This window comes from Dasypus novemcinctus, chromosome 5, assembly GCF_030445035.2.
Source record: "Dasypus novemcinctus isolate mDasNov1 chromosome 5, mDasNov1.1.hap2, whole genome shotgun sequence".
Classification (NCBI taxonomy): domain Eukaryota; kingdom Metazoa; phylum Chordata; class Mammalia; order Cingulata; family Dasypodidae; genus Dasypus; species Dasypus novemcinctus.
The window spans coordinates 16,430,492-16,456,242 of record NC_080677.1 but is presented as its reverse complement, the minus strand read 5'-3'; the positions used below and the strand labels follow the sequence as shown (position 1 = coordinate 16,456,242).

At 46.0% G+C, this 25,751-nt stretch overlaps 1 protein-coding gene across 12 annotated transcripts in view; it reads right to left on the bottom strand.

Moving 5' to 3' along the window:
* Window positions 1-515: 515 nt before the first annotated feature.
* The window catches only part of GLI3 (GLI family zinc finger 3), a 285,033-nt gene continuing 259,797 nt past the window's right edge, over window positions 516-25,751 (bottom strand). For 6 of the 12 annotated variants that reach the window (XM_071215080.1, XM_058296748.1, XM_023586075.3 and 3 more), the window contains 5 exons: window positions 17,419-17,568; window positions 16,178-16,342; window positions 12,003-12,293; window positions 7,317-7,644; window positions 516-6,297 (listed from right to left, as the gene is read on the bottom strand). In XM_071215080.1, coding sequence (XP_071071181.1) covers window positions 3,968-6,297; window positions 7,317-7,644; window positions 12,003-12,293; window positions 16,178-16,342; window positions 17,419-17,568 — 3,264 coding nt within the window. In that variant the 3' untranslated portion in view covers window positions 516-3,967. Of the gene's footprint in view, window positions 6,298-7,316; window positions 7,648-12,002; window positions 12,294-16,177; window positions 16,343-17,418; window positions 17,569-25,751 lie in introns of all 12 variants that reach the window. The other 6 variants (XM_023586074.3, XM_023586076.3, XM_071215081.1 and 3 more) reach the window with 2 other exon arrangements.

Genomic DNA, 25,751 nt, shown 5'->3' with positions numbered 1-25,751 from the left:
TCAGACATCTGAGGCTCCTCAAGAGCGAGGAAGGGAATCCTTCTGGGGTCTCTAGGATGGCTGCAGAATAATACCATCAGCTGACCAGAAAAGACAAATACAGGAAACAATTTGCATTGCTGTCTGAAGCTGGCTATGAAATGCCACTAAAAGTTTTCATTCATGGGAGATTTTCCAGGAGCACACATTAGGGTGTTGCTGAAAGGAGCCTGAGAAAATAAAAGAGGAGGGAGTTAAGTCGTTAGGCATGAAACCATGTTCAGGTGCTTCCTCCTGAGAGTTGGTCAAAGTGACGGAAACAAAAAAGTCATCAATACGGCGACTCGCAGGCTTACCACGCTCCTGCCACCGTCAGCGTGGACCCTGGGCTCCAGGTAGCAGGTGACAGGCCAAGTCTCAGCAGAAGTCCATTCAGCTTTCTGGGGATGTCGACTCCAGCATGGGCGCTGGCCACCTCCCAAGCAAGCCCTCTTTGCACTCAGCTGGGAATGAAGTCAAGCAACCACCAAGGAAAATTTCAGTACAAAGTTTTTTTATTGACATTGTAAGAAATGGTTTTTTTTTTTTCTTTCTTTTCTCTTTGTTACAAAAGGACTAAGTGGTTCTGAAAGCAAAAGTAGAGTTCATCTGTGGCCTGGACTGCCGCCCCTGAGCTTGAGGTGCGTGCGGAAGCGTCACAGCCAACTGCAGGCTTATCCAAGGAGCGGCCGGGGCCAGGTTACATCCGAACACTATTCCTACAATACTTAAATGTATTTACAGGTGTTTCTTTTAAAAAAAGGATTACACATTTTATTTTTTAAAAATCTAAAAAAGGTGAAAAAAAAAAAAGAACTTGTATTTTATCTTACATGTTTGCAGGATACACGACAGTAACTTTTCAAAAGAGAAAGTCCTAGCAGGTCAAAAACAACACAGGAAAACCAGGTTACATACAAGACAGTTCAGGCTCTGTTACAATCGTGTGCTCTTCCACCAGTGAGCTGCATGGCGTCAAGCTATGATTTGGCAACATCAATTGGTCCCTCTCCTCAACAAGCTTAACATAAAAATAAGGCACGTACATCGCAAGAATTCAAACACTGTGGCTCCAGAGGGTGAGCCAAGGTGCAAGTAACAGGGGTCGGTCTAATGAGTTCTTCAGAAGAAACGCAAATGGTTTGAAACCTAAGAACACGCTGAACATAGATGTTAAACAGGAATCCCATGCATGAACCTACGTTAAGAAGTGGGATGGTGAAATCAGTGAGTGTTACCTTCCTCAACTCATCGGTCTGAGCAGCAGAGAGAAGTTGGGAGGCTGGGGGTGAGTGGGTTCCCCTAACATTGAGATCTTCAGTCCTGATGGGAACCTTTCAACAGACCTCAAAAGGCCTCCCTTCCCCTGGACTTTATGATGGATCACTGAAATCCTGGAATGTTTCATGTTCTCCCCTCTCTCCTCTCCTCCATCCTTCTGTACTTTCCACATTGAGAGAAGCCAAATATTGAGCTAAAGCATGTGTGTCTCCTGCAAATCTCAAGGCAATGGCGAGGAAAACAAGTATGAAGAGAAAAAGAGAAAACGGGTAACAGAGAGAACAACCTGGAGCCAAAGAGGCAAACAGAAATGGAAGGTAACAGTGGCTAATACCAATGTGGGATCCATCCTTCGTGAAGGACAAAAGTTGATTTGGGAAATGATGGTCATTGGGGAGTGCAGTTCCTGTCCAGGAATATTACTGGAGGGAAAAAACTCCCAGGCTGGAGGTGAGTGGGATGCCAGGGACCCACCTGCCTTGCTCCGGAGAGCAGCGCTCAGCACCTTCGTGCTGGCTCAGCAGCCTTTTTCTGAATTGGAATAGGGTGCCATTTTTGAATCTAAGAGTAGGAAAGGAATTGTGCTGAGCCATAACAGGGTATTAGATAAAACCAGGACTCTGATGATATCGAGGTTCATGGAAAAATAAGATTCAAGGCAGAGACTGCCGATTTTGTGACCAGATCACGACTTATCTGAAGAACACAGAAAAAAATCCCTGTTTTTTTTTCAGGTATAAAGTGAAAGAGACTCTACTGGCCTGAGCTCAGATCAGTAATTCTCTCATGATCTGGGGCTGTGTTCCAAAGGGGAGAAATCCTTTGCCTTAAAAGAAGATTCTCCGTGCGGGAGGACGGCAGGAGTAGAAATCTCAGCGTCATCCCTCTGTTGGTCTTGTTGAAAGCAACCCCAACTGTCTTAGCCACGAAGTCCTCAATGGCAAATTTACCTCCGGACTGAGATTCTTAGTCCAAAGGAGAGAAAACAAACATGAGAAAATTGGGCTGGTCTCTACATGCTCCCTATTATCTGACATTTTATTTTATTTTATTTTGTCTTTCTCGTACTAATTCAAATAGCAGGAATAAAAAGAAAAAGCCGCACAATGGAATCACAAATCACTTTGGATTAATCCAAGTCCAGGGATTAATGGGACAGAATATAGCAGGTGTTTGTGGTGTTAATATTTTATTTTAATAGTTTACATATTTTCAAAAATAATATGGTCTGTGGATAATCCATGTACTTTTCGTGCACACACAGTATGTCATTTATGTGTATCAACTGCACATGGGGAGTAGCTGGTTGTTTTAAATCTTTAAATGTTTTAATCCAAAACAAAAATACAGATACCAGTCCATATTATGGACTAACTGCATATTACATTTAATTTCTTAAATGGGTGCAGTATTTAATAGGTAAGGTTTTTAAAAGGAATCCACGCAGCTGCTAAACACTCACCCTAGTGTGCTCAAATATTAAAAATGGTCAATGAGATTTATTCCAAATATCATTATATATGAGCTTTTTCTTTCACAGGTTTTAAAAATCCCTTATAATAGGTGGTTTAAAATAGAAAAACTCCTTGGCTATCGTAGAAATTAACATATGCTAAAAATATAGCTCATGGTGGGGTTGTTTAAATTCCTATATACTTAGAACTATAGACAATTGATTCTCAGTTATCTATGATAATGGGGAAAGTACTGGAAGTAAGCAACGAACATGGCAAAGTCACATTTTCCCCACACTAATTCTACCCAGTAGCTTCAATCTATAATCTATCTAACTTCTTTCCAGAACAGATGAAATAGCAATGTGGGCGAGTGTCACCAACTGTTGTCCTCCCTATCTCACTACACTGCTAAGCAGTACAGACCGTTCAAGAAGAGAGAGAGTAGGCAAACCTGGAAACTGAGAACTGACCCTTGTAAACATCCCCACCCAAAGCACACTTAGGGACATGAAGAAGTTAAAACCCAAACTGTGCAGAAACTATTTCATTCGCAAAAGCCTCCCACTTCCACTTGCGTGCCACTGCAGAAAGTATGTCTTGAACTGAATTAGGGGATGGCGAGCATGTGAAAAATCTGTTACCCATGCTACTGTGCACCCACAAAGAATTCTTGAGCTCACCATATATATTCTGCTTCTTGTGCCCAATGTGTGTGTGTGTGTGTCTGTGTGTGTGAGCAGGGAGACACTGAGCCTATGCAGAGGAAAATTTTAAAAACTGGAAGTATAACCCCCTTGGTCATTTGCAAGTCGACTCCCGTTTCTTTTGAGTAACAGAAGAGCATGTCAAATCCTTTCGTTTGACCTCTCTTCTCAAAGAAAGAAGATCATGCACATCACACGTTTACACGGTTTACTAAAAAAGAGGATGGGCTTATTGTTTAAAAAAAAAAAAGAGGGTGGTTCGAGTGAGCATAACAATACTGATTCAAAACTGAAATGGAAGACGGTTTCTCCCTAGAATACTTAAGGGTTTTTCAGAGTCCTTTTCCATAAAAGGAATATACTTGAAACACATCCCAGTTAGGTGAGATGAGATTTACTAGAATACATACAGAACTAAAAAGACAGACCAACAAAAAACGGAGTCCATTTAGTCGTTCAAACTCCTACCATTTTATGCTTGTTTGCAATCTTGTTGTTCCCTAAGCCCTACTGCATCACTGCAAGGAATTTGCTTTCTTCCGCAAGGGAGGTCAGCAACGAACTCATGTCCCCGATAGCCATGTTGGTGGTACCGGCCGACAGCGCTGGGAACGGGAGGGACGCCCGTGGCGTCGTGAGCCGGGAGGAGCTATGGGAGAGGTTCTGGAGGATACTCGGGCTCAGGGCTCCCGACATCAGGCTGGCATGGTCCCCGTCGTCGATGATGGCATCAAAATCGATCTGCACCCCCTCTAGGTCATGGCTGTCAAGGCTGTCAACCGTGCTCGTTACCTGGTTAGCACCCGGGGAAAGTAATTCAGAGTTTTCGGCCCCCTGCAGCAAGCAGTTGGCTTCGGGGATGGAGAAGGAGCTGGCTTTCGTGTCTTGCGGACTGAAGCCCATGGTTTGGTCATAGAACTGACCAGAGTAATTCTGCACATTGGAACAGAGCTGGAGGGGCTGCCCTTGCATCTCCATCTTGACGCCGTTCACCCTGCAGGTCTGACTGGTGCCACTCATCTGCGCCAGCTGCAGGGCCAGGCCGCCCCTGGGCACCGCCTGGCGCCGGCTGCCCCCGTAGCTGACACACGGCTGGTAGCCCCTGCTAGCCGCCAAGCCGGATGGCAGGCTGCCGGCGCCGGGAGCCCCTGGCGGGCAGCTCTCTGGCCCTGGATAGATGCTGATGTGTGAGGTAGCACTAACCTGCCCTAACATCCCCTGGCCGGGGCGGCCTCCTCCCTGGTGGTGCATGCTGTCGCCGAGCAGTGGAGGAACGAGGTATCCCTGTCCCCCCAGCTCTGGGTTCTGCATGCCATTCACCACACTGCCAGCTGACTCGTCCGGCACCGCCGACATGCCAAACTCTGGCTGGCCCCCGCTCCCTGGCATGCTGGTGCTCTTAAGCTTCGATCCCAGAATCGCCGCGCTGCAGGCTTCGCCCAGCACGCCCGAGGCGGTCGGCTGCCTGTTTAGGCAGTGCCCGTACTGCTGGGCCTTATAAGGCTGTTCATGGAAGGCAAGGCCTTGGCTGGCTCCAGGGCCACCGCCGCGGATCATCAAGTGCTCGGGGCCACCGAAGGGGCTGCCGTTTTCCCCGAGGGCCGGATACCCCCCGGCCAGGCCGGCCCCGTTCCTCAGTGGATTCTGCTGGTGGACAGCCCCGCTGGCGTACGACCCAAAGGCCCGAGCCTGCGGCCCCGTGGAACGCTGCCCACACTTCAGCTTCGAGGAGGACAGGTCTGCGCTTCCAGAGCTGACTTCGTTCCACTGGATGGGCAGGTCGTTCTTGTTGGCTCCCGGGCAGGGCTGCTCGAGGGCGCGGAACTGCTGGCTGACGTGGCCATCTGACAGCGCGGACAAGTCAAACTCGCTGGGGCCATTCCCCACGCCAGACCCATGGGGCACCTTGCCGTCCTCGGAGAGGTTGCTGGCGAAGGGCTGCTCGTAGCCCGCTTGGTTTTGTGAATTCAAATACTGCACCACGTCGTCTGGCAAGAAATCCTCATCGTTCAAGCTCGCGTCGGCGTCCATGGTCAGGGACTCCAGGGTGACATTCTCGGTAATACTCGGGGGACAGGGAGACGGGTAGAGGTTCCGGCACTGGCCGCCCTCGGGCCGCGTGTAGTTCTGAAGCACTAAGCTGCGCTTCTCCACAGATGGAGGCAAATCGGGAGGACTGAAGCTGTTGAGGCTGTTGAAACGCTGAACTCTGGGCAAGGAAAGGCTCTCCGAGACAGTCCTCACAGGGTCACTGGCTCTTCTCACCCCGTTTCCCAGCACGTCGTGGGGAAGCAGGTGGCGCCGGCCGTAACTGTGAGCTCCCCCGTCGCTGCACCGCCGGGGCGGGTTGACGGGGGGTAAGGACACCCCGGCCTCCCTGCCGTCCCCGAGCAGCGCCATCCTGGTCTTCAGGCTCATCCTGTCCATGTTGGGCAGGGGCGTGGGCGGGGGCCCGCCGGTGGCCGCGGCGTACTTGGCCTTCAGGCGGTACTGCTGGGCGGGCGTGAGGCTGAGCAGGCTGGGCAGGCCGTCGCACTGGCTGGCCTCGCTGGACCGGCGCGAGGCGTCCGTGGAGATGGGGTCGTAGGAGTCGGCCACGCTCACATTCTGGGGCCGCCCCTCCACCTGGGACGCCTCGCTGGATCTCCGGCTGGAAAAGCAGGGCGAGATCCCCGAGGACCGGCGGCTGCTCAGGTAGGCGGAGCTAATGGTGCTGGCGCTGCTGTCCCTCCTGTTGGCCATGTTCAACATGGTGATGTCCACCCCAGAGAGGTCGCTTCTGTTCGGGAGGAGTGTCACGGACCCACCCAAACTGCAGCTGTTATTTGGCTGTATGCCTGGAAAGAAAGCATGTCAGGAGAAAGAGAAAGAATCACCATGGGGACCGAGTTATTTCAAGCATCACGGAGGCGGGGCCGGGGCACGCTTCTCCTGCCAACCGCGTGGTAAATGTTTTGGTGTCGCGGGCCACCCGGGCTCTGCCACAGCTACTCAGCTCTGCAGTGGAGCCGGGGAGCAGCCTCGGGCAACACGAAACTGAGGGGCTGTGGCCGGGTGCCAATAAAACTTTATTTACAAAAACAAGTGACAGGCTGGATTTGGCCCATGACCTGTCAGTGGTTTGCTTAAACAAAACATTAACTGCTCCTCCCTGGATTCAGCTAAGCTTATCCACAGTTTTAGTACAAGGACAAATTGAAGAATCTTGAGATCTCTACCTTGGGGTGCTCAAACTATATCCAAGTCACAGACCAAAGGTATTCCAGGAGCTCGTATCCCTCAGAGCATCCTATTTATTCATCCTCCTATGACCGGTGGGACCCACCTGGACTGGGGCATGGAGTGGTTGCCTTTTGGGACACGCTCCAGGCATAGTGTCATCTCAGAAGCAAAAATTTGACAGGGGGCTGACCATGGGGAAAGTCACGTGCTTTTTCTTGAATGGGGCAGACATCAATAAAAGTGGCTGCTAATCTGGATTTTGGTTCAGGAAATCAGAGATGGAGTGCAAACCACAGATGCCTCTTCTACTGGGATTCCCTTTCCCTAGTCTAATTGTCACAATTTCAAAATCAGAATATGAGGCACTGTCTGATTTTGCTGTTTCAGTAATTATCTTGTTACTACCTATTTTACGACAGAGTCAACTCGAATGGGCTCAACATGCCTACATTATATATCACGCGTGTTACTGATACGTTACGTGCTGATATGTTCCAGCATAATTTTAGGACTGTTTGAGAAAACCACAGCAGCAAATACAGCAGATGGGCCCGGTTCCTCTCACAGTGCTCTGGCCACCTTCAAAAGAACACGAGGAAGCCTGGGCGGACACGTGATGGGACGTGGAACTCACCGTTCCCTATGAGAGGCGAGACCGCTGGGGCTCTGGGGGGTAGAATGGGATTCAGTCGCGGAAGCATTCCGTTCACTTGCTTTAGCCTTTCTAGCTTCACGTGCTCCATCCATTTGGTGGCTGCCGTGTTCCTCCTGGTCTGCAGAGCGAGGGCGGTGGTGGCGGTGGAAATGGTCGAGTCCATGATTGGGGTGTCGTCGATGGCGCTGAGGTCTCCTATACTACCTCCCTCCGTCAGATGGAGCTCGAGTCCACTGTTGGAATAGTTGCTGATGGGGGACTGCTGGCTGCTGCATGAAGACTGACCACCAGGGCTTGGCTGAGATGTCTGCTGGGGTCAAGAGGATGGGAGAGAGATGTCACCCGGGAGAGACGAGAGGAGGAAGCCGATGACAAGAGCTCATGCACTACGTAAATGGTCGGTTGAACAAGGAGAAAAACTAGGTCTGGTGACTGGAGGTGGCCTCTCCCGGCCAAAATGGTTGATGGGCCACCAGGTGGACAGGCAGTGGGAGTCAAAGCAGATGAAGAGTGACTGCGTGATCTCAGCACCAGAATCCAGCCAAAAATGCCAACTCTGCAAGCAGGTTCGAATCCCACCTCTACCACTGTGTTCTTTGAGCAAATTACTTAGCCACTCTAAACCTCGGTCTCCCTACCTATAAAATGGGGGCAACTTATCTTAGGGATTGTGGTGGGAATTCAGGGAGAGATCCTGAGGACACACAAAGGATTAAAAAGGCAGCGATTTTTTGTGTCCTGTGTCATCTTCCTCTGTGCTCATTTTGCTCAGCTAAAACAGATGCAAGGTATGCTCTGTAACTGCACAGTGCCCTCTCTAAACTGTTTAGGGCTGGTGACCCAAACTCTTTGTAACTCTTTTCTTTTTTCTGCTTTCCCTGTATTTCAGAGCCTTAACTGGTATGAGTAAAGGCAGCGTAAGTAAAACATCAACCCCTGAGCTTCTGCTATAGCCAGAGAAGAAGAGAGGCTGCAAATCACAGCTGCCATGGGTCTGCCATTCCTGCAGACAGGCCCCCAACTGTTTCACTGGGAGAACTGGCAAGTGTCCCCTAACCAAGCGGACTCTAAGAAAATTCTGCAACTAGATGGGAATTCATCTAATGCAGCAGTTGCAGGGAGAGAACTGAAGCCAAGGGGATTCTGGAAATAGGGGTCGGGGATGAGGGGGTGGAGGGGTTGGCTGTCCCAAAGCCTGGGGGGCATGACTGTCATTTAGTGGGAGGGGGCCAACAATATAAAGTGGCCTGCCATGAACTGCAGGACAGTCCGTACAACACAGAATCATTTTATCTAACGTTCTAGTGGTACCTGGTTGACAGTCTAATCCTTTCCATAGGGCTAAGAAAAGCCACGTTAGAGAAGTTCAGTGACTGCTGAAAGTCACCAAGTCCATGGTGCAGCCACCAGCCTGGGCACTCAGCCAGCCCATGCTGCATCCATTCCTTAACAGGACCTTCTCCAGTGTTAGAAAAACTGGAGTCACTGGCAGCAGGTCAAAGAGAAAAGCCCCCAGGGAGAGACAGATGCACACACTCGATCACAGACGACTCTGTCAAAGGTGGTGCCCAAAGGGCTGTCATCAACGGGTTGTGGGAGACAGGTCTTTTCAGTGGAACCTGTTACATTATTTTTGCCATCACAGTACACACACCCAAGCAAATGAACAAGACAAGCAGTGTCTACTTTCTAAGGAAGGCTACATGATACGAAAAAATCTGTCCCGGGCGACCAAGCAGAGCAAAATAAAATACACAAATTTGATCTTGAGTACATGAAGACTTGCTCAATGTTCTTCCTCATCAATCGAGGAGTCCAGACCACTGGCTCCTTTCCTGGCGTAGCTGGAGCTTTCCTGGCTGTCTTTTATTTTATTTGGATTGTCAAGCAATGTGTGTACACATGAATCTGTGAATATGTATGTACGTACACACACAGAGACACACACTTCCACGAGGTGCCAAGATGCCCACAGTCATAAAAACTGCTGAAATGAGCTTGGACATTGAAATATAGATTAAACCACTAAGAACAAATTTGTTAACATCAGATCATCCTCAAAGAAGGTGGTGCAATTCTAGTCCCAGAATGAATTTACACCAGTAAAATGACAATTAAATAGTCATTGAGAATGTCTGCTTGGTCAGCCACGGTGTGATTCTGAAGACCTAGACAAACAGAACAATGAATTTCACCATCTGACTCCACATTTTCCACATGCTGAATAGTCAAAGAACATGGCTTCTACGAGCTGAGTAACATTCACGACCAAAGAGATCATCACAATGGCACAAAAACTGAACGTACATGAAAAAACAGTTCAATGTTAAAATGAAAACAAAACAAAACCAAAAGAGCAGAGAAGGCAAAATTCCCTCACCTTATTACCCACTGTCCTTAGGAAGTGAGAACAAGACATTTAGGAGCATTAGACGGAAGAGACAGTGGATTAATAAGAAAAAAGAAGAAAGAATTTAATTTATAGCATGGTGATCAAGTCAAAGACAACTTTTAAAAGAAAGAATATTAGGAATGTAAATCTGATGTGCACTAATAAATGCTTCTGAAGGTATAGATATACATATATTTATATTTATGTGTGTACACATACCCACAACAGGCTGCTGTGGAAATCTGATTAATTTATCTGCCTCACTGCATCTCAGTTTTCTTATTTGTAAAATATGGGGTCTAACTCTCAGGCTCTATGACCTCTTTCAGTCCTAAATCTACCTGATATAACCATTTTACAAAACAGTTCACATTTTGGGGCATCTAAGATATCACTGAGCCAAAATGCCAGAAACTTCTGTCAATTAAAAAATAATAATAATGGAAGTTTTGAAATCATGTCCTTTGGAGAGGAGACGACACGGTTTCTTGAGCTGGGAAGAAGTGCAGTGAAGGTACAACAGACTGTTTCTTAGCATGTCCTAAGAATAGCAATCATCGTTTCAATGATATAGATTAGGCTGCCACAAATTCACTTCCCTTATTTCATTAAAACTTGAAGATACACTGATGAAGTTCTGCACAATTAAGATACAGGTGGACTTTATTTTAGAAACTAAATATGTGATCCCCCTAAAAAGTGTGTGTAAAACAGAATTTATGAACTGCTTATTTTTAAAAGCATAGTGATTGATCATTTTGTGTGTTTGTGTATAAGTAAATTTTTCACTAAGGTACTTTTTAAAAGCAAAGCACAACTACTCTCTGGAAAATAAGGATGAATCTGTCTAGATCACGTTCCTTTTGGCCAAACTGAAAGTCATTTTCTCAGTCACCTAAGAGTTCAAAGACAAACTCAGTAGGTCATTAAAAAGTAGTTTCCCACGCTGTCAATGCTGGAATTGTATATATTTTATTTCCCACCTGCTGCTCCACAGTGGCATTGCTCACGGATTCCTAGGAAGGCCTTCCAACTGCTGAACCGCTCTGATTGTAGGAAAACATTCCCTTAAACGGAGTATAAATCTGCCTGACTGACCATTGCCTCCTCAGGTCTGGGCATGCGACTCTCCCCAGTCCTGCTACCTCTCCACAGTCCAGAGAGTGACAGCACAGAGCTCAGGACATACGCATCGTAAATCCATCAGACATATGCCCAAATAGAAGCATGCTAAAACTCCTCTCATTTCTACCCTCTTTTAATTTTTCTTGTTGTCTTTCTGAAATTTCTAGGAGTTGTACAGCACAAACAGAGAGCAAAATCATAAGATGAGTTCTGAAAGGAAAAAGTAGCATAACCTACAGTTCCTGTCAGCCACCGTATCATAAAGATTCCCACCTACAAAAATGCATCAAGTCCTTCCCTTGCTCTCCACCTCCTTGGTGCAGGCACAACTGGGAGCCGGCAGAAATGATCTCCAGTTTTCCGGTCCCATCTCTGCACTGCCTGTGGCGTTGACATTTCTAAAAAATAGAGCTTGCCACGCCATTCCCCCTTCAAATGCCGCCCTTCAAATGCAGCAAACCTGACCCTTCTTGTTCCTTCCCTGTTCCCAAGTGCCTGTCCCACCTGGGCGTCAGTGCCCTTGCTCGCTCCCATGGGCTCTCGGCACACTTAGTGCTTCTCCACCTGCTGCTGCGCCCACAGGTGCTTCCCCTGTCCCAGGGCAGAACTTCTGCGTCCCCATGGCCTGCTCTGCCTTCCCCCATCGCTACCTCCCAGTGCACTGGAGGTTAAATTTCCTCTCTCGAATGCTCTTTCCAGACTGTAATCAAAGTCCTCATCACACCGAGTTGTAATGGTTTGTTTTGGGACCCATCTCCCTGGACTGGGGATTCCTAAAGGTGCCATGTCTTAGGGTGGCTGGAGCAAAGAAGGCAGGGCACATGTTTTTGGCAAGACTGGGCACTCCAGGCACTCTGCCAGTAAAGACAGCTACGTCTTGCTTCCTGCCACAAAGTGGCACGGTCCCACATATCAGCTAGGAAACTATGGTGTTCCTCTCTGAGCCGGCTTATTCTATGAAGAACAACTTTGAGTACTCAAGCCAGGCCACCGAGCTCCTGAGTTTCTTAATTCCAAGGCAGCCCGGAGGAGCAAGCAAGGGGCCAGCCTGGGTCCTCGCGACGTGAGAATAATCACCCACGCTACCTCTCCTGTTCCAATGACCCGGGCAGGGTATGGGGGAATCAGAGGGAAAGCGAATGACATACCATGGGCTTCTCAGCTTTGACCGTTTTCACTTGGAGGCATTCTTCTCGCTTTGAGGTAGTGTTACTGAGGTCCTTCTGCTCCCCAAGGGCGCCCTGAGTCTGCCGGCCGGGGGACCGGGAGTGCGCATGGCTGCCCGAATCGCGCGGCGGCGGGGGCCGGGGATGGATGTCGCCACGCTGCTTCTTGGTGACGTGCGCTTCCGGGCCATGCACTGTCTTCACGTGTTTCCGGAGGGAGCTGGGGTCCGTGTAGCGTTTTGTGCAGCCTGGGATTTTGCACACATATGGTTTCTGCCAAACCCCACAAGAATGAAAATCATAAGATTGTTATGCAAGTGGTTATGCCCCAGCCCAGGTTATGTGGTTGTTCGTTATATTTTTAATTCTTTCGAGAACTTTCACAAAGCTTTCAGGTGTTCAAATACCTTCGGAAACTCAGAGTTCGATAAAGGCCACTTGAACACTGTTCGATGTTCATAGCAACTAGCTCTAAAACGTTATTATTTTAGAGATAATGCAGGCGAGCAAAGAACGTGTAAATTGCTTTTATATTCTTGGAAACATTTAACCTGCGGGAAAGAAGAAGTGTCCTCGTGCCATGGTACTCACTAGACATTACATAGTGATGATGATGATGGTGATGATAATGATGAGGATGACAGAAGGAGGCTTAAAAGGTACCCATAATCAAGTCAGAAGAAAGTTATCTACATTTCAGAGAGCTAGCGTGAAAAAATAAATATCCTACTTCTCAGATACATCACTCTGCCTTCCTTTGAAAATGTGCTATTTACAGGGAGGCATTAATGAAAAGATTGCGTACGTGCCCCCCATCTCAGAGTCACTAGAATAGGTTTCTTTGGGTAGCACTTCAGCTGTGTGGGGGTGTTCAAGGCTCAAAAATTCCAGAAGCTTTTGGATTTTCAAAATCACGAAGTCTGGTCATGGGCCCTTGTGAACACTCATTTATAAACTAGAAGTGCTGGATGTTGTGCTGGGGACAAGGAGTCCTGGCTGGTCCTCTCTTCCTAAGTAATGAGGTCTATAAATTAATTCCATTTTCTATATGGGTCAGTGATCAAGTCTGTAGATACAGTTATAAAAAATTTTATGGGGAGCATGGGTAGCTCAGTGGTTGAGCACCTGCTTCACATGTACAAGGTCCTAGGTCCAACCCCCTGTACCCCGTAAAAATATTTTTTAAAAAAACAAAGGAAAAAATTATATGGATACTTATAGCTGAGTATTTATTACAATTGCAGACCTGCTGCCATTCACACATTGTAACTGTGATTCCATTACTTGGCTTGATGTATAATATATTCATGGATGCCTATAGGAGTATATATTTATACCTATGTATTCCAGAAGACGAGCTATTAGGTAAGCAGTAGCGATGAGAAAGCATGATTAATATAATGCAGCCACATGCATCCACTATATTACAAAAGATGCCCTATCTTGTAGAGTGCATGTGTCTAAAAAGATGCTTTTTCACTAAAAGCCCAAGAATAGATGGAGCACCCCCTAAAATGCTGAAATGTCCTAATGCAGTGGCGCCAAGATTCCTAAAATTATCCTGAGAGACTTTACCTGCAAATTTGAGATTCCTTTGAGTAGAACTAACTCCCATTAACTACGAATTACTTCTGTTCAGGAGCTTGTGTGATTTGCAGCATATATACAAGGAAATGAGCACATCACATTCTATGCATTAGGACAGAAGAATGGCTCTGATGACCAGGGCTATTACCTTCCAGTGCTCTAAGACTGGCCCTGTGCTTGGCCTCTTGCTCCGTCAGCAGGCAGGCTGGGAGGGATGGGGCACAGGTGAGTGGGTGGGGAGGAGGGAGCGAGCATGGAGCCAGGCCAGCATTACAGGTGCAAAGAGCTAGTCTTTCTAGAAATATATGCATATGGATATTTTAGGTCAGCCTGGAAATAAGGACACAGCTAGATGGGTAGTGAAAAAACAAACAAAACCCTTTGATCATAAACCCCCACCCCTTCTGTAGCAGAAAACAAACTGCATGTTCTTGAGAACTTTCCCATCAAGATTTTAAAAGAGGCAGGTATATTATTTTGATATTTTTGTTAAAATTTTCAACATACTTTGAAGTCAGAGTCACGTCTTATTCATTTCCAGAGAATTCTCCTGATGCTCTTCATCACACATTAGTGATTAGAAATGAGGTGTCATTCTCTAAGCCCTGCCCGCAAGAACTAAGTTCTTGTTAAGTTGAAGGGAGTTTTGCCTTAACTCATGGATTGGACAAGAATGAACTGCTGTTGGGTTTGACTGGTTTTTACCTCAAAGAACAAGAGTTCAGCTACAACAAACTTAGTTAAAGCAAACAGGACATGGGTACATAGTTTAAGACCATAACCTCAGTAAGTACATTTACATATGTACATTGCTAAGCCTAACATATCTGCTGCCCAATTTTTCTCCACAATAGCAGGAGAGAGCCTTGGCCAGAAATCTATGGGAATATCCTCTAAATTTCTAAGTGAAAATGGTATTTAAATATATGAAATGTAGTTAAATATATTAATTAAATTCTAGCTAACCAGAACCCCAATTATTTTTTACATTGAGATTGAATCCACATATAAGGTTCACCTTTTTAAATTGCACAATTCAGTGGTTTTTAGTATATTCACAAGGTTGCACAACCATCACTACTGTGTGATGACACAATGTTGTGCTCACTCCAAAAGGAAACTCCATACCTGTTACCAGTCTTTCCCCATTCCTCTCTACCCCAGCCCCCAGCAACCACTCATCTACTTTCTGTCTCTACGGATTTGCCTATTCGGGACCCAGAAAACTTTGTACAGAACAAGTACAACAGATAACAAATACCACAACTATTGCACAGTAAAAGAAGAATTGATGTCATGAATGGAAATGTGGACAACTCCCCTGAAATGTCTTCCAAAAGTTAATCAATGATAGGAGATTCCAAACAACTGGAGATCCCTTATGCCACCATGACCTCAAAGAGTTTGCCTATGTGAACTCGCATGTGCGAGTTTGAGTGTGCACTTTAGAGGGTGTGATTAATCCTGTTAGAGAGCTTTTTGCCTCTTTCAGTTTTAGCAGAAAGAAAACATAGTAAGGACAATCATTGCCACTTTAAAGCTATTCAGCTCAGTTTATTTTCACTGGAGGATAGCCTCTCCCCAGCTGTCTCCCCGGAAAATCATGAAAAGACTTTCCCGACATCTGGTAAGGTCAAATGTAGCTACTCCATGGGTTATAGATGCAAATTTCCTTCCTCTAACATATCTGATGCAAACTGATGACATGCTTGTGTGTGTATGGTGTGCGTGTGGTGGTAGGTTAAGAAGAAATGACTGGCTAGCCATCCTATTTATACCCAAAATGCGGGGAACCTTTTTGTTAATCTCTTGACTAGTTGAAGAGAAGGTATCTCATGGGAGTCAGAACTGAGCTTGACCTTCAAGGGGAAGTTGGAGTTGCAGGCAACATGCACTAAAAAGTCAGCAAACTGAATCTGAAATCATTTCCATTCTTCACAATTCGGGAAAATTACATAAAAAAAAGAGCAAGACAGCAGGAACCCTCCACTACCATGAAGCGTTACTCAATGTCATATTTTAAATAATCATCTAGGAACAATTGTGAGACTCTCTTTCAAGATCCTTTGGATTTTAGAATGTCTGGAAACCATATTTAGGTTTGTTTTGTAAGTCTGTTTTGGTTAGGGTGCACTTGAAGGTTCCTCCTGGAGAAAGCTAATGAAAGTGGCTGCCTGAGCAGTAAGCTGTTAGTTGTCAACATGCTGCTTCTGAACCCATCCTTGGTGCTTAAAGGAGCATCCTTGCTTGCATTCATACTAGTCAGGGCTGAGCAACTGGACTGAATTCCAAGTTATGTGCTCCTGTTTGACCAGTAGGTGGCAGCTCTGAACAGCATGGAATCAAGTTTGCCAAGGGCTTTAAGACGTTCCCTTTTATCCAAGCCAGGCGAGCTTCCACCCTACCTCTCAAGCTTCACCTACAGCTTACAACCAGCAAGGGCTGGGAAAGGCCAAGAGAAATGATAGCTGAACACATCTCGTCTTTCCATTCATATTCCCCATGTGCAGTTTCTTTGTTTCTAGCCTAGAGCCCTCTGCCCCAAGAGCTGTCTCATGGAGAAGCCTTACCTCATTGGAATGTGTTCTGTTTTGGTGCTTGGCGCGATCTGAGGCATTGGAAAAAGCCTTGTTGCAACCTTCGTGCTCACAGACATATGGTTTCTCTCCAGTGTGGGATCTCAAGTGGGTTTTCAAGTTTTCTAGTCTCGAGTAGGCCTTTGTACAACCTTCAAACTGAGGACAACAGGTAAATCTGGATTACACCACACAATAGCAGACTGCGCAACACTCCCTGAAAGTGGATGAAAAACTGACATTCTGAGGATCAGCAGCTTTTCAAAACCGACTAACAAAAGTCCCCTAAACTCTGCATTTATTGGGATTCAGATGTGGCTCAGTGCTGTTCAAAATAAAGCATTTTCAGTGCTAGTAAAAGTCCTGGGGTTTTTTTTTTTTTAAATAGACCCCTCAATGTGGACAATGGGCTTCATTATCTGCTCATTGATCTCCTGGAATTCCCACTGATTTCAGATTCAGCACAAAGTTCATTAATATGGCTTTGTATCCATACAAAGACAAGGAATTTGATCATGTTTGTAAAGGGCCTTTAAGATGTAAAGTACCAGAAGCTGAGCCATGCCCAGGGCACCTTCGCTGAGTCACTTCCATGAAAGAAGGTTTAACCTCGCAGGGTCGCCTGTCCCCTCGGTAAGCTGTCCAAACTATATACCACAGGGACTGCTTAGAAAAGCAAGGCGAAGTTCTTAAAAACCAAGTGAAAGGATTATCTTTTTAAAAAGCCACCTTTTCAAGTAGGAAGCTGACACCTCTCTGTCTTCCAAGTCCTCTGGTGCAATTAGCAATGCACGCCTAGGTGGATGCTAGGCTGGTGAGTGCATTCCCAGCCAGCAGGTGAGGCCCGTTTCCCCCTCTTCAGACCTGCCCTGTCTGCTTTTGTTGCTACCGCCACACCGGGGTTATTTAAATTAAATGGAAACATCCAGTTCCTTGGTTGCCCTAGCTACCTTTCCAATGCTCAAGAACCACATGTGGCTGGTTGTAGAACCTCCCATCACTGCCCAAGCCCTCCAGTGTCTGCCACTCCTCTGCTCCTCTCCAGAAACCTATTAATAAAACCCAGCCATTTATCACCAGACGACGCCCACCCCACTCCTCCACCACCCACCCCAGGCTCTCCTGAGCTGGGAGGTCCTCGGAGAACCACAAAGGACCTGCAGCGCAAATCCCAGCACTCGTGCGTGCAAGGTGACACCTCGAGTCTCTTCCCAGCCGCCCACTTCCATACTCACAGTGCATTTGTGAGGCTTCTCTCCCGTGTGCCTTCTCATATGCACTACCAACATATACTGGGCTTTGAAGGGCTTCTGCTCTCTTGAGCAATCCAGCCACCGGCACACGAACTCCTTCTTCTCTCCGTGGATGTGGTCGTTATTTATATGCTGGTTTGGAAAGAGAGACACAAAGAAAGTGGAAATGTATTCTACTCCTTTCTGAAGGCGACAGAAGGAAGGCAAAAAACGCCCCAATCTTCAGCCCTAAAGACGATCTCTATGTTAAATCTGTCATATAGATTACAGCTACCTTATTATTTCACTTAGCTTACTTCTCGAGTATTCTCTTGCTCACTGGGTATATAAACTTCCCAACCCATGGGAGAGACACTGGAGAAAGCCTGGAATCCCCGGAAAGTGCAGCATCTGCTGTCTGAAGAGCAGAGTTCCATCCTGAGCTCTGCACGGAGCTGGCTGTAAAACCGGCCAAGCCATGCTGGTTTTTGCTGGGCTGTTGTAATATTTCATCTGCCTAGTGGGGGATCAAGGCTAACAGACTGCAGAGGTGCTCTCAGCTCTAAAGCTCTTAGGCTCTAGGTTAGCACTGAGACTCAGACTTTTTAAAAAGGGGCACATGCACACACAGAGATATGCATACATGTGCATGTATACACACACGTGTCTGTAATAATAAGAGAAACCGAGGTACTTTATTTTTAAAAGATTTTATCCCCCCCCTCCACCTCCACCTCGTTGTTTTGCGCTTGTTGTCTGCTCACTGTGCCTGTTCGTTGTGTGCTTTCTGTTTCTGATAGTATTCTTTTTAGAAGGCACTGGGAACTGAACTAGGGACCTCCCATGTGCGAGGGAGGAGCTCGATCACTTGAGCCACCTCTGCTCCCTGCTGGTTGTGTCTCTCATTGCGTCATCTCAGTGGGTCATCTTGTGTCAGCTTGCCACACTAGCCCGCCATGTCAGCTCACTGTCTTGCTTTAGGAGATGTCGTCTTTTAAACAGCACCAGGAAACCAACCTGGGACATCCCATGTGGTAGGCAGGTGCCCAACTGTTTGAGCCACATCTGCTTCCCCCGAGGTAATTTTCCACACTAATTTAGTTCGAGTCAGTGGGGTTTCTTCTTGAATAAGAACCACAGGGCAGGGAAAGGGACTTTGGCCCAGTGGTTAGGGCGTCCGTCTACCATATGGGAGGTCCGCGGTTCAAACCCCGGGCCTCCTTGACCCGTGTGGAGCTGGCCATGTGCAGCGCTGATGCGCGCAAGGAGTGCCGTGCCACGCAAGGGTGTCCCCCGCGTGGGGGAGCCCCACGCGCAAGGAGTGCGCCCGTGAGGAAAAGCCGCCCAGCGTGAAAAGAAAAGAGCAGCCTGCCCAGGAATGGCGCCGCCCACACTTCCCGTGCCGCTGACGACAACAGAAGCGGACAAAGAAACAAGACGCAGCAAATAGACACCAAGAACAGACAACCAGGGGAGGGGGGGAAATTAAAGAAAATAAATAAATCTTTAAAAAAAAAAAAAAAAGAACCACAGGGCAAAGAACTAGATAGTGAGTAAGAGGACTATATGATGTTCAACAAATGATATATTCTCTCTGGGTATTAGTTTCCTACATGTACAAAATAGAGGAAAGGATAGTTTCTAAGATCTTTTCTCTCTAAAATTCTATTAATCCAGTTTTTAAAATGAAGATGAATTTTCCTCAATTCTCCATTAAATCAAATTTTTTAATCATTTTTATATAGTTCCCTGAATGAATATATCAAGCGCCTTAAAATTAGGAGACATGAGAAATCTACAGTTGCACCAGAGGAAGTGAAGGTTCTGCGCACTGGATCGAATTAAGGACAATTTCAATAAGTAAAGTACATGACTGAAATGCCCAGTTCCAGATCACTGAGGAAATTTGTGTCCTAGGTTGATGCTGCTGGTTTTTATTCTCTGCTGACTCATATTTTATGTGCCTTAATTTAAGCCTTTTGCAAGCACTTTCTCAAACATCCACAGAAACATTTCACTCAAAACCAGGGCAGTAAGTCGAATCCTCCCTTCAGTTCTATGTACCACACAGCAGTGATGCCACATGCAATTAATCCCCTGCTCCAGAATGAGGGTGTCTGAGGTCTCAGGGTGAAATTCCACCTCCATCAGCCTTTCCCAATGACTCCACCAGAGAGTTCACTGCTTTTCTGTGCTGTTTCTGGAGTCAGAAGCTGGATATCACTATCCTTGAGCAATGCCCAGAAAGCTGGATGCACTGAAGAGTCAGTGGTACATCCTGACAAAAGTTCTGGAAACAATAAGGAAACCAAATGGCATCACTCATTTTCACAGCATCCCCATGGCAATTTTTTTTTTTTTTTTAAGTTTCTCAATTTTATTAGTGTTTCTTAAAGTTATCATGGTGTCCAGAAGTATGTGAAGAGAATAGATGTGCTGGGCAAGGGACAAAATGCATGTTTAAATTTATGCTTCTGTAAGCCATTCACATTACCCAGGACCTTTCCAGATTAGGGCCCAAGCCCTGCCCTTGAAACGGAGCTCACATTATACAGAAAGGGCTATGCATTCTCCTTTCCAGGGAGAAAAAGAAATGATCACCTACAACCACGTCATAAAAATTGCTCTCGGTTTAACTTGAGTCTCTTGAATTCATAAAAATTAAAGAAAAATAGGAAGGGAGAGAGGAAAAATTGAAATTGGGAAACTGAATTTCAAATCCATGAAGCCAGCCAGGATTCTCTGTCTTTTTAGTTTCATATTCTCAGCAACTAACAGTCATCTGGTCCGCTGCCGGCACTCGGTAGGTCTCTGCTGAAGTGATTTGGCTAAGGTGGAGAGCTAAACTCTCATGGGGCCAAAGAAACTATTCTTGATGCTCATGCTGATCTCAACTTCATTTCATCTAGGAATTCATGCAGTGAGAATTTAATGTAAGCTATTTCCTTACTTTAAAATAATAGACTATCAAGAATGCAAAAGGATTGGAAATATATGCAAATGTGAACCTTATATCTAATGGTGGAATAAAAAGAATACACTGTGATGGCAATACTTCCTTTACCTCTCACAGCTTTGCAAATTTGTGCTGTGGGCTGCTCTGCCAGGCCCAGTGCTGGGGAATGAGAGGGACACGCTCCCTGCCTTAAAGAAGTGATGAGGAAGTGGACTTGGCCCAGTGGATAGGGTGTCCACCTACCACACGGGAGGTCCACGGTTCAAACCCCGGGCCTCCTTGACCAGTGTGGAGCTGGCCCACGTGCAGTGCTGATGCGCACAAGGAGTGCCCTGCCATGCAGGGGTGTCCCCACGTAGAGAAGCCCCACGTGCAAGGAGTGTGCCCCGTAAGGAGAGCCGCCCAGCGCTCTCCTGTCCAGGAATGGCGCTGCCCACACGGAGAGCTGACATAAGATGATGCAACAAAAAGAAAACACAGATTCCCGTGCCGCTGATAAGGATAGAAGCGATTACAGAAAAACACACAGCTAATGGACACAGAGAGCAGACAACTGGAGGGGGGCGGGAGAGAGAAATAAATAAAAAATGAATCTTAAAAAAAAAAAAAAGAAGTGATGGGCTTCTGAGGGGAAGCGGTAAAAAAGGGATTACTCCATTACTATACAATTATTGTGGTGATAGCATTACGAAGGAAATGACAGAGTTTTATAGAACATGTAAGAGTGGGTCCTAAAGCAGTGTGGAGCATCAGGGGCAGGGTCAACATCTCAAATGAAGTGGTATTTCAAGTAGGACCTGAAGGGTGAGTACAGCCCCTTCAGGTATGTGTAAGTGTGCAGGGGCGGAGGTAGGGCCAGGGAGGTGGGGCAAGGAAGGATGCTGCAGAGAGAGGGACCTGGCCACGCAGAAACAGGCAGTCCTGGCACTGCTGCTGCTTGGCATGGGTTCCTGTGGGTTCAGTGGACACCACTGAGGTGGCCAAGCTTGAGCTAGCTCACCAGTGTCTACCTAAAATGCAGCGTGTTGGACCGGGTCCCTAGCAGCAGAGCTGTGAGATATACCCCTGGACAGAAGTTACATACACCCCATGAGAAAACAGGTACTTGGACGCCTGCCCCCCAGGAGGAACGCATGAGACAATCAGGGAAAGGCTCCAATGGCGAACAGTGATACCAGAAACCTATTCCTTCTTCTCTTCTCCTCCCCAACACGCTGGAGGAGCTAGATTCAAGAAGGAAAGTTAAGCAGGGTCCCGAAGACAAACCAAGACCCGGGCTCTTTAACGTGGAGGTGGTAGAAGAAGAGTTAAAGGTCCATCCTCACCCCGTGTCTCCTCTTCTCCCTGCCAAGGCTGTGTGCCTAGCTGGAGACTTGGGGAGGCTTTGGCTTGGAGATGAGAATGGAGGGTTCACCTGGATGGACTTTAGTAACCAAATGTGACTGGGAAGTTACAGAATCTCCTAAGACTGAAAGGCGAGGCCTGCCACTGAGCAGGGGAGGGAGAATCACGAGCTTAGCCGATGAATCAAAACCATTTTGTTCTGAGACCTTGCCAAGACTCTTCTAGCTTTGCCTCTGAGATGATGTCCAGCATTTTGAGTGGAAGGGAATCCAGTGCAGATCAGCAAGTGCTAACAACTTTGGCTTGTCTCTACCTGAGAGAGACGGGGAGGAACCTGCCCTCAACAGTTAAAGCAACTTTGCTTTCCCAAGGTTGACATCTCAAAGGGAATTTTCCGTTTTCCCTTTCTGCCTGCTTAGAATGGACAGGAGTCCCATCAAATATGCTTTTATAATTTTCTGAAACTAGCCTTGAGTTCAAACTTGGATTGCAACCATGAGTTACTTTCCTTTGAAATTAGATTCCATAATCTAGGAGCCAGGGACCAAGTCTAGCTCGCTGGTCTTTACAGCCCAGTTGCTGAGTCTAGGATGTCATCAGTTACTATAAAGAAATATGGTGACATCTTTCTGGCTATAAAGGTAGTTCAAATGCCTTTTAAGCTTGAAACATTTCCCAAGAGCTATGTTTTAAGGGAAAATTAAAATTCTAAGAAATCACAGCCTTCACAATTGACTTCACATGTCCACATGTTCCCAATACTTACTTTCCTTCAAAAAGCTACTTTGACCTCTGCAGTGAATGCTCAAAGAGCATTCATTTTAGGGCAGACCTTGTATTATGGTGGAAAAAGTGCAAAAATGGGCCTTTGAAGACACATCCCCAACCATTTTCCAATGAGCTGTGGGACTTTGGGCAGGGCCAGTTCACCTCTTTGGGCCTTAATTTTCTAATCTGCAAAATTATGGTGATAAACTAGATCAGGTGTCAGCAAACTTTTTCTATAAAAAAGCTCAGGTAGAGGAGCGGTAAGAGCCTGCTTCTCATGTATGAGGGTCTTGGGTTCAATCCCTAAGACCTCCTTAAAAAAAAAAAAGCCCAGGTGGTAAATATGTCAGGGCTTTGCTGGCCAAGAGGTCTCCACTGTAGTTACTCAACTCTGCCATAGGAGGGGAACAGCAGCCACGGGCAATACGTGAGCAAACAGGTATATTTGTTTTCCAATAATACTTTATTTATGGATTCTGAAATCTGAATTTCATATAATTTTTTGCTTGTCATGGAATATTATTTTTTTAAATTTTCCAACTATTTAAAAATGAAAAAAAATCATTTTTAGCTCACGGGCTGTACAAAAGTAAGTGGCAGGCCAGATATAGCCTGGGTGCCGATGATTCTCTTTTAGGTTACCTCTCAAGCCTGAGGAAGTAGAATTAGAAGCAAGTACATCTCCATGCCAGAGAAAAGAAAAGGTGGTAGGAAAGAAAAAAAAATCAGTTTCTTGGGCTAAAAAAGGCGGCAAAAGGGGTGGGGAAGTTAGGCGAGACAAACATTGCATCTGGACTGGGCAGAGAAAGCATACATTCTTTTCTTACCAAAATCCAAGGCAGCTAAGAAGAGCAACACACAATGAATTCTTAACATGCAATGAGGATGATACCGTGCCTGAAGTTCCATGGGCATGTGTTTATGTGTGGTCTCAGTGAAAATTCGACTTTCTATGGAGGGAAATGTTAATCAAGTATATAAATAATTGGACGGAAAATAACGCATGGTTAAATTCCAAACCAATCCAACACAAAGACATGCACTTTGCCAGAGGCCCAAGAATGAGACTAGAGATAGCTGGTGTAAATTACAACGTTGGATGCCAACTCCCAGAGCAGCCACCTACAACTTTGGATCAGCAGGACAAAGCTACGGAGACTGGGCAATTCCCCCAGAAAGGCCGAGTCCCACCACTCAACTTCCCCACGTGTCCATCAGGAGGGTCAGCTTTTGCCTTGGGAAACTGAAAGAAAGAAAACAGTTCAGGAACCTATGGCAGAGCGGATATTTCACAACTGTGATAGAGTCTGCGGCAAAATGAGCCAAGATCCAGTATTCCTCACTTTCCGTGGGGTTTCGGGATCCCAGAGTAAAGTGGGAGAAATCAGCCTACTTGGGTTGGTGTTTGGGAAAGGAGAAGGTGCTTATTTGTGTAAAGGGATGCTCTCTTGAAAGTCAGCACTCAGTGGCAGCCAAGGAGGCGCTGAGGGCTGCAGGGAGAAAGGCCTGAAGGAAGATGGCAAAAGGGAAGCTTTCTTTTCACCAGCAGAAAAATGGCAGCCCACAATGGGCTTCACAGAGCTAACCGAGTCCTTCCTTCTTGGGTTGTTACTGCACCATGAGTCCAGAGCAGACAGGTTTCCCTCCACGTACTCCTAACCCTCCAGCTGAAACACACGACCGCGTCAGCTCACCCTGTCCGCAGACCTCCAGAGCTGCTAGTCAAGCCTTCAGAGGCCTTGAAGTGCACTTCCGCTTGCTTTCTGCCTCTCTCTATCCTTTAGCCAGATTCTCCACCCATTCCTATCTCCAGAAACGGGAGCACTCTAGGTAAGTCTCCTCTATTCGGTGTGATTTTCTCAGGCGAGAGCCTAAAGCATCACTCAAATGTGAGTGCACAGAAAATTTGTATATCCCCATTAAAACTCTACCTTGGAGAACACATTAACCAATGGGCATTTGGCAGACACGCCTGGCTGTTTCAACACTCTCTTTAAGTTAGCCAGCTCCTTAACATCAAGTAAGTAAATTCTATCCACTACTGTTATGAAAACATTATGCACGCCTCAAAGCAGGAAGGCAGGACATGTAAAACGTCAGACTCCACCCTTGCCGTAATTTCCATATGGCTCCCTTGTGTGTACAGGTTACACACAGCCCTTCTGTCACTATCTACTGTTTCTCAAATAACACGGGACTTTTTCACCAGTTTAAAAGGTTTCTATAAAGTGTGTTGCCAAGTTTTTCACAGCACAAGGTACACGTAAAAGCAAAAAATATGGTTTGTACGCTCAAGTACATATGACTCTTTCTCTGGCACACAAACACCTACCTACACACACGCACACACACATTTACCACCACCTTAATAGAAAAGAAAATGATGGTGTGGAAAGCAGCGTATTTCATATATGCATATCCAGGAGAGCAGTACAGTACTGCATGCTGATGCTCGGTGTTCACTCGGTTCATTGGCTAGTAATGGGATGAGTGCTAGAGATGATTGGCTGCACCCTGTATTTCCCATCTCTCTGTCAAGTTTCAAAGTACTCTGACTCACTAACTTGGTGCCTTTTGAAGCTATGATATTAGGAAAAGGAAGGAAATAAAAAGGAAAACATTTCCTTCTCAGAATATCAAACTGGAAACCTCTTTGATCTTTTCTAAACCTTTTCACAGTGCTATCAGGTTAATTTATGAATGAGGCTTGAATTAAGCTAATCCGTTGAACAGAATTCAGTAATTTGGAAATTTTTAAGAATTTGCTGAGGAAATGTATTTGGCATCCAACGAGATATAAACAAGTAAATAGTTTTAGGAAAGCTCATTTTTCAATTAGACTCCTGACTTTATAGTACAAATCTATTATGATCACTTTACTTTGTTCTTTGGAGATATTTCTGAATGGAAGAGAGACAAAATGATTTAGAGTCTTTTAAAATTAAAATTACATTTAAAACTGACTTATGAGACTGCTGGGAAGTCTTTGGCTCAAGGAAAACTCTCTGATTAAGAATCCCTCAAGACTTTCCACCGGAAATAAGGCATATAACTTCTTATTCTGAATATTATTTGATATAGGTAACAATTTCGAAAAGCTTTACAACCATCATGTCCTGCACTGTATAAGGGACACCTTATAACTGGATTCTAACAGGTTTCTCTAGGGAAAAAAGAACTGCAGACTCTCAGGGCTGAAAGGGCCTTATACTTTAAAATGCACTTTAATCTTACATAAAATAATTTAAATTGTTTTGGGGGCATCTAT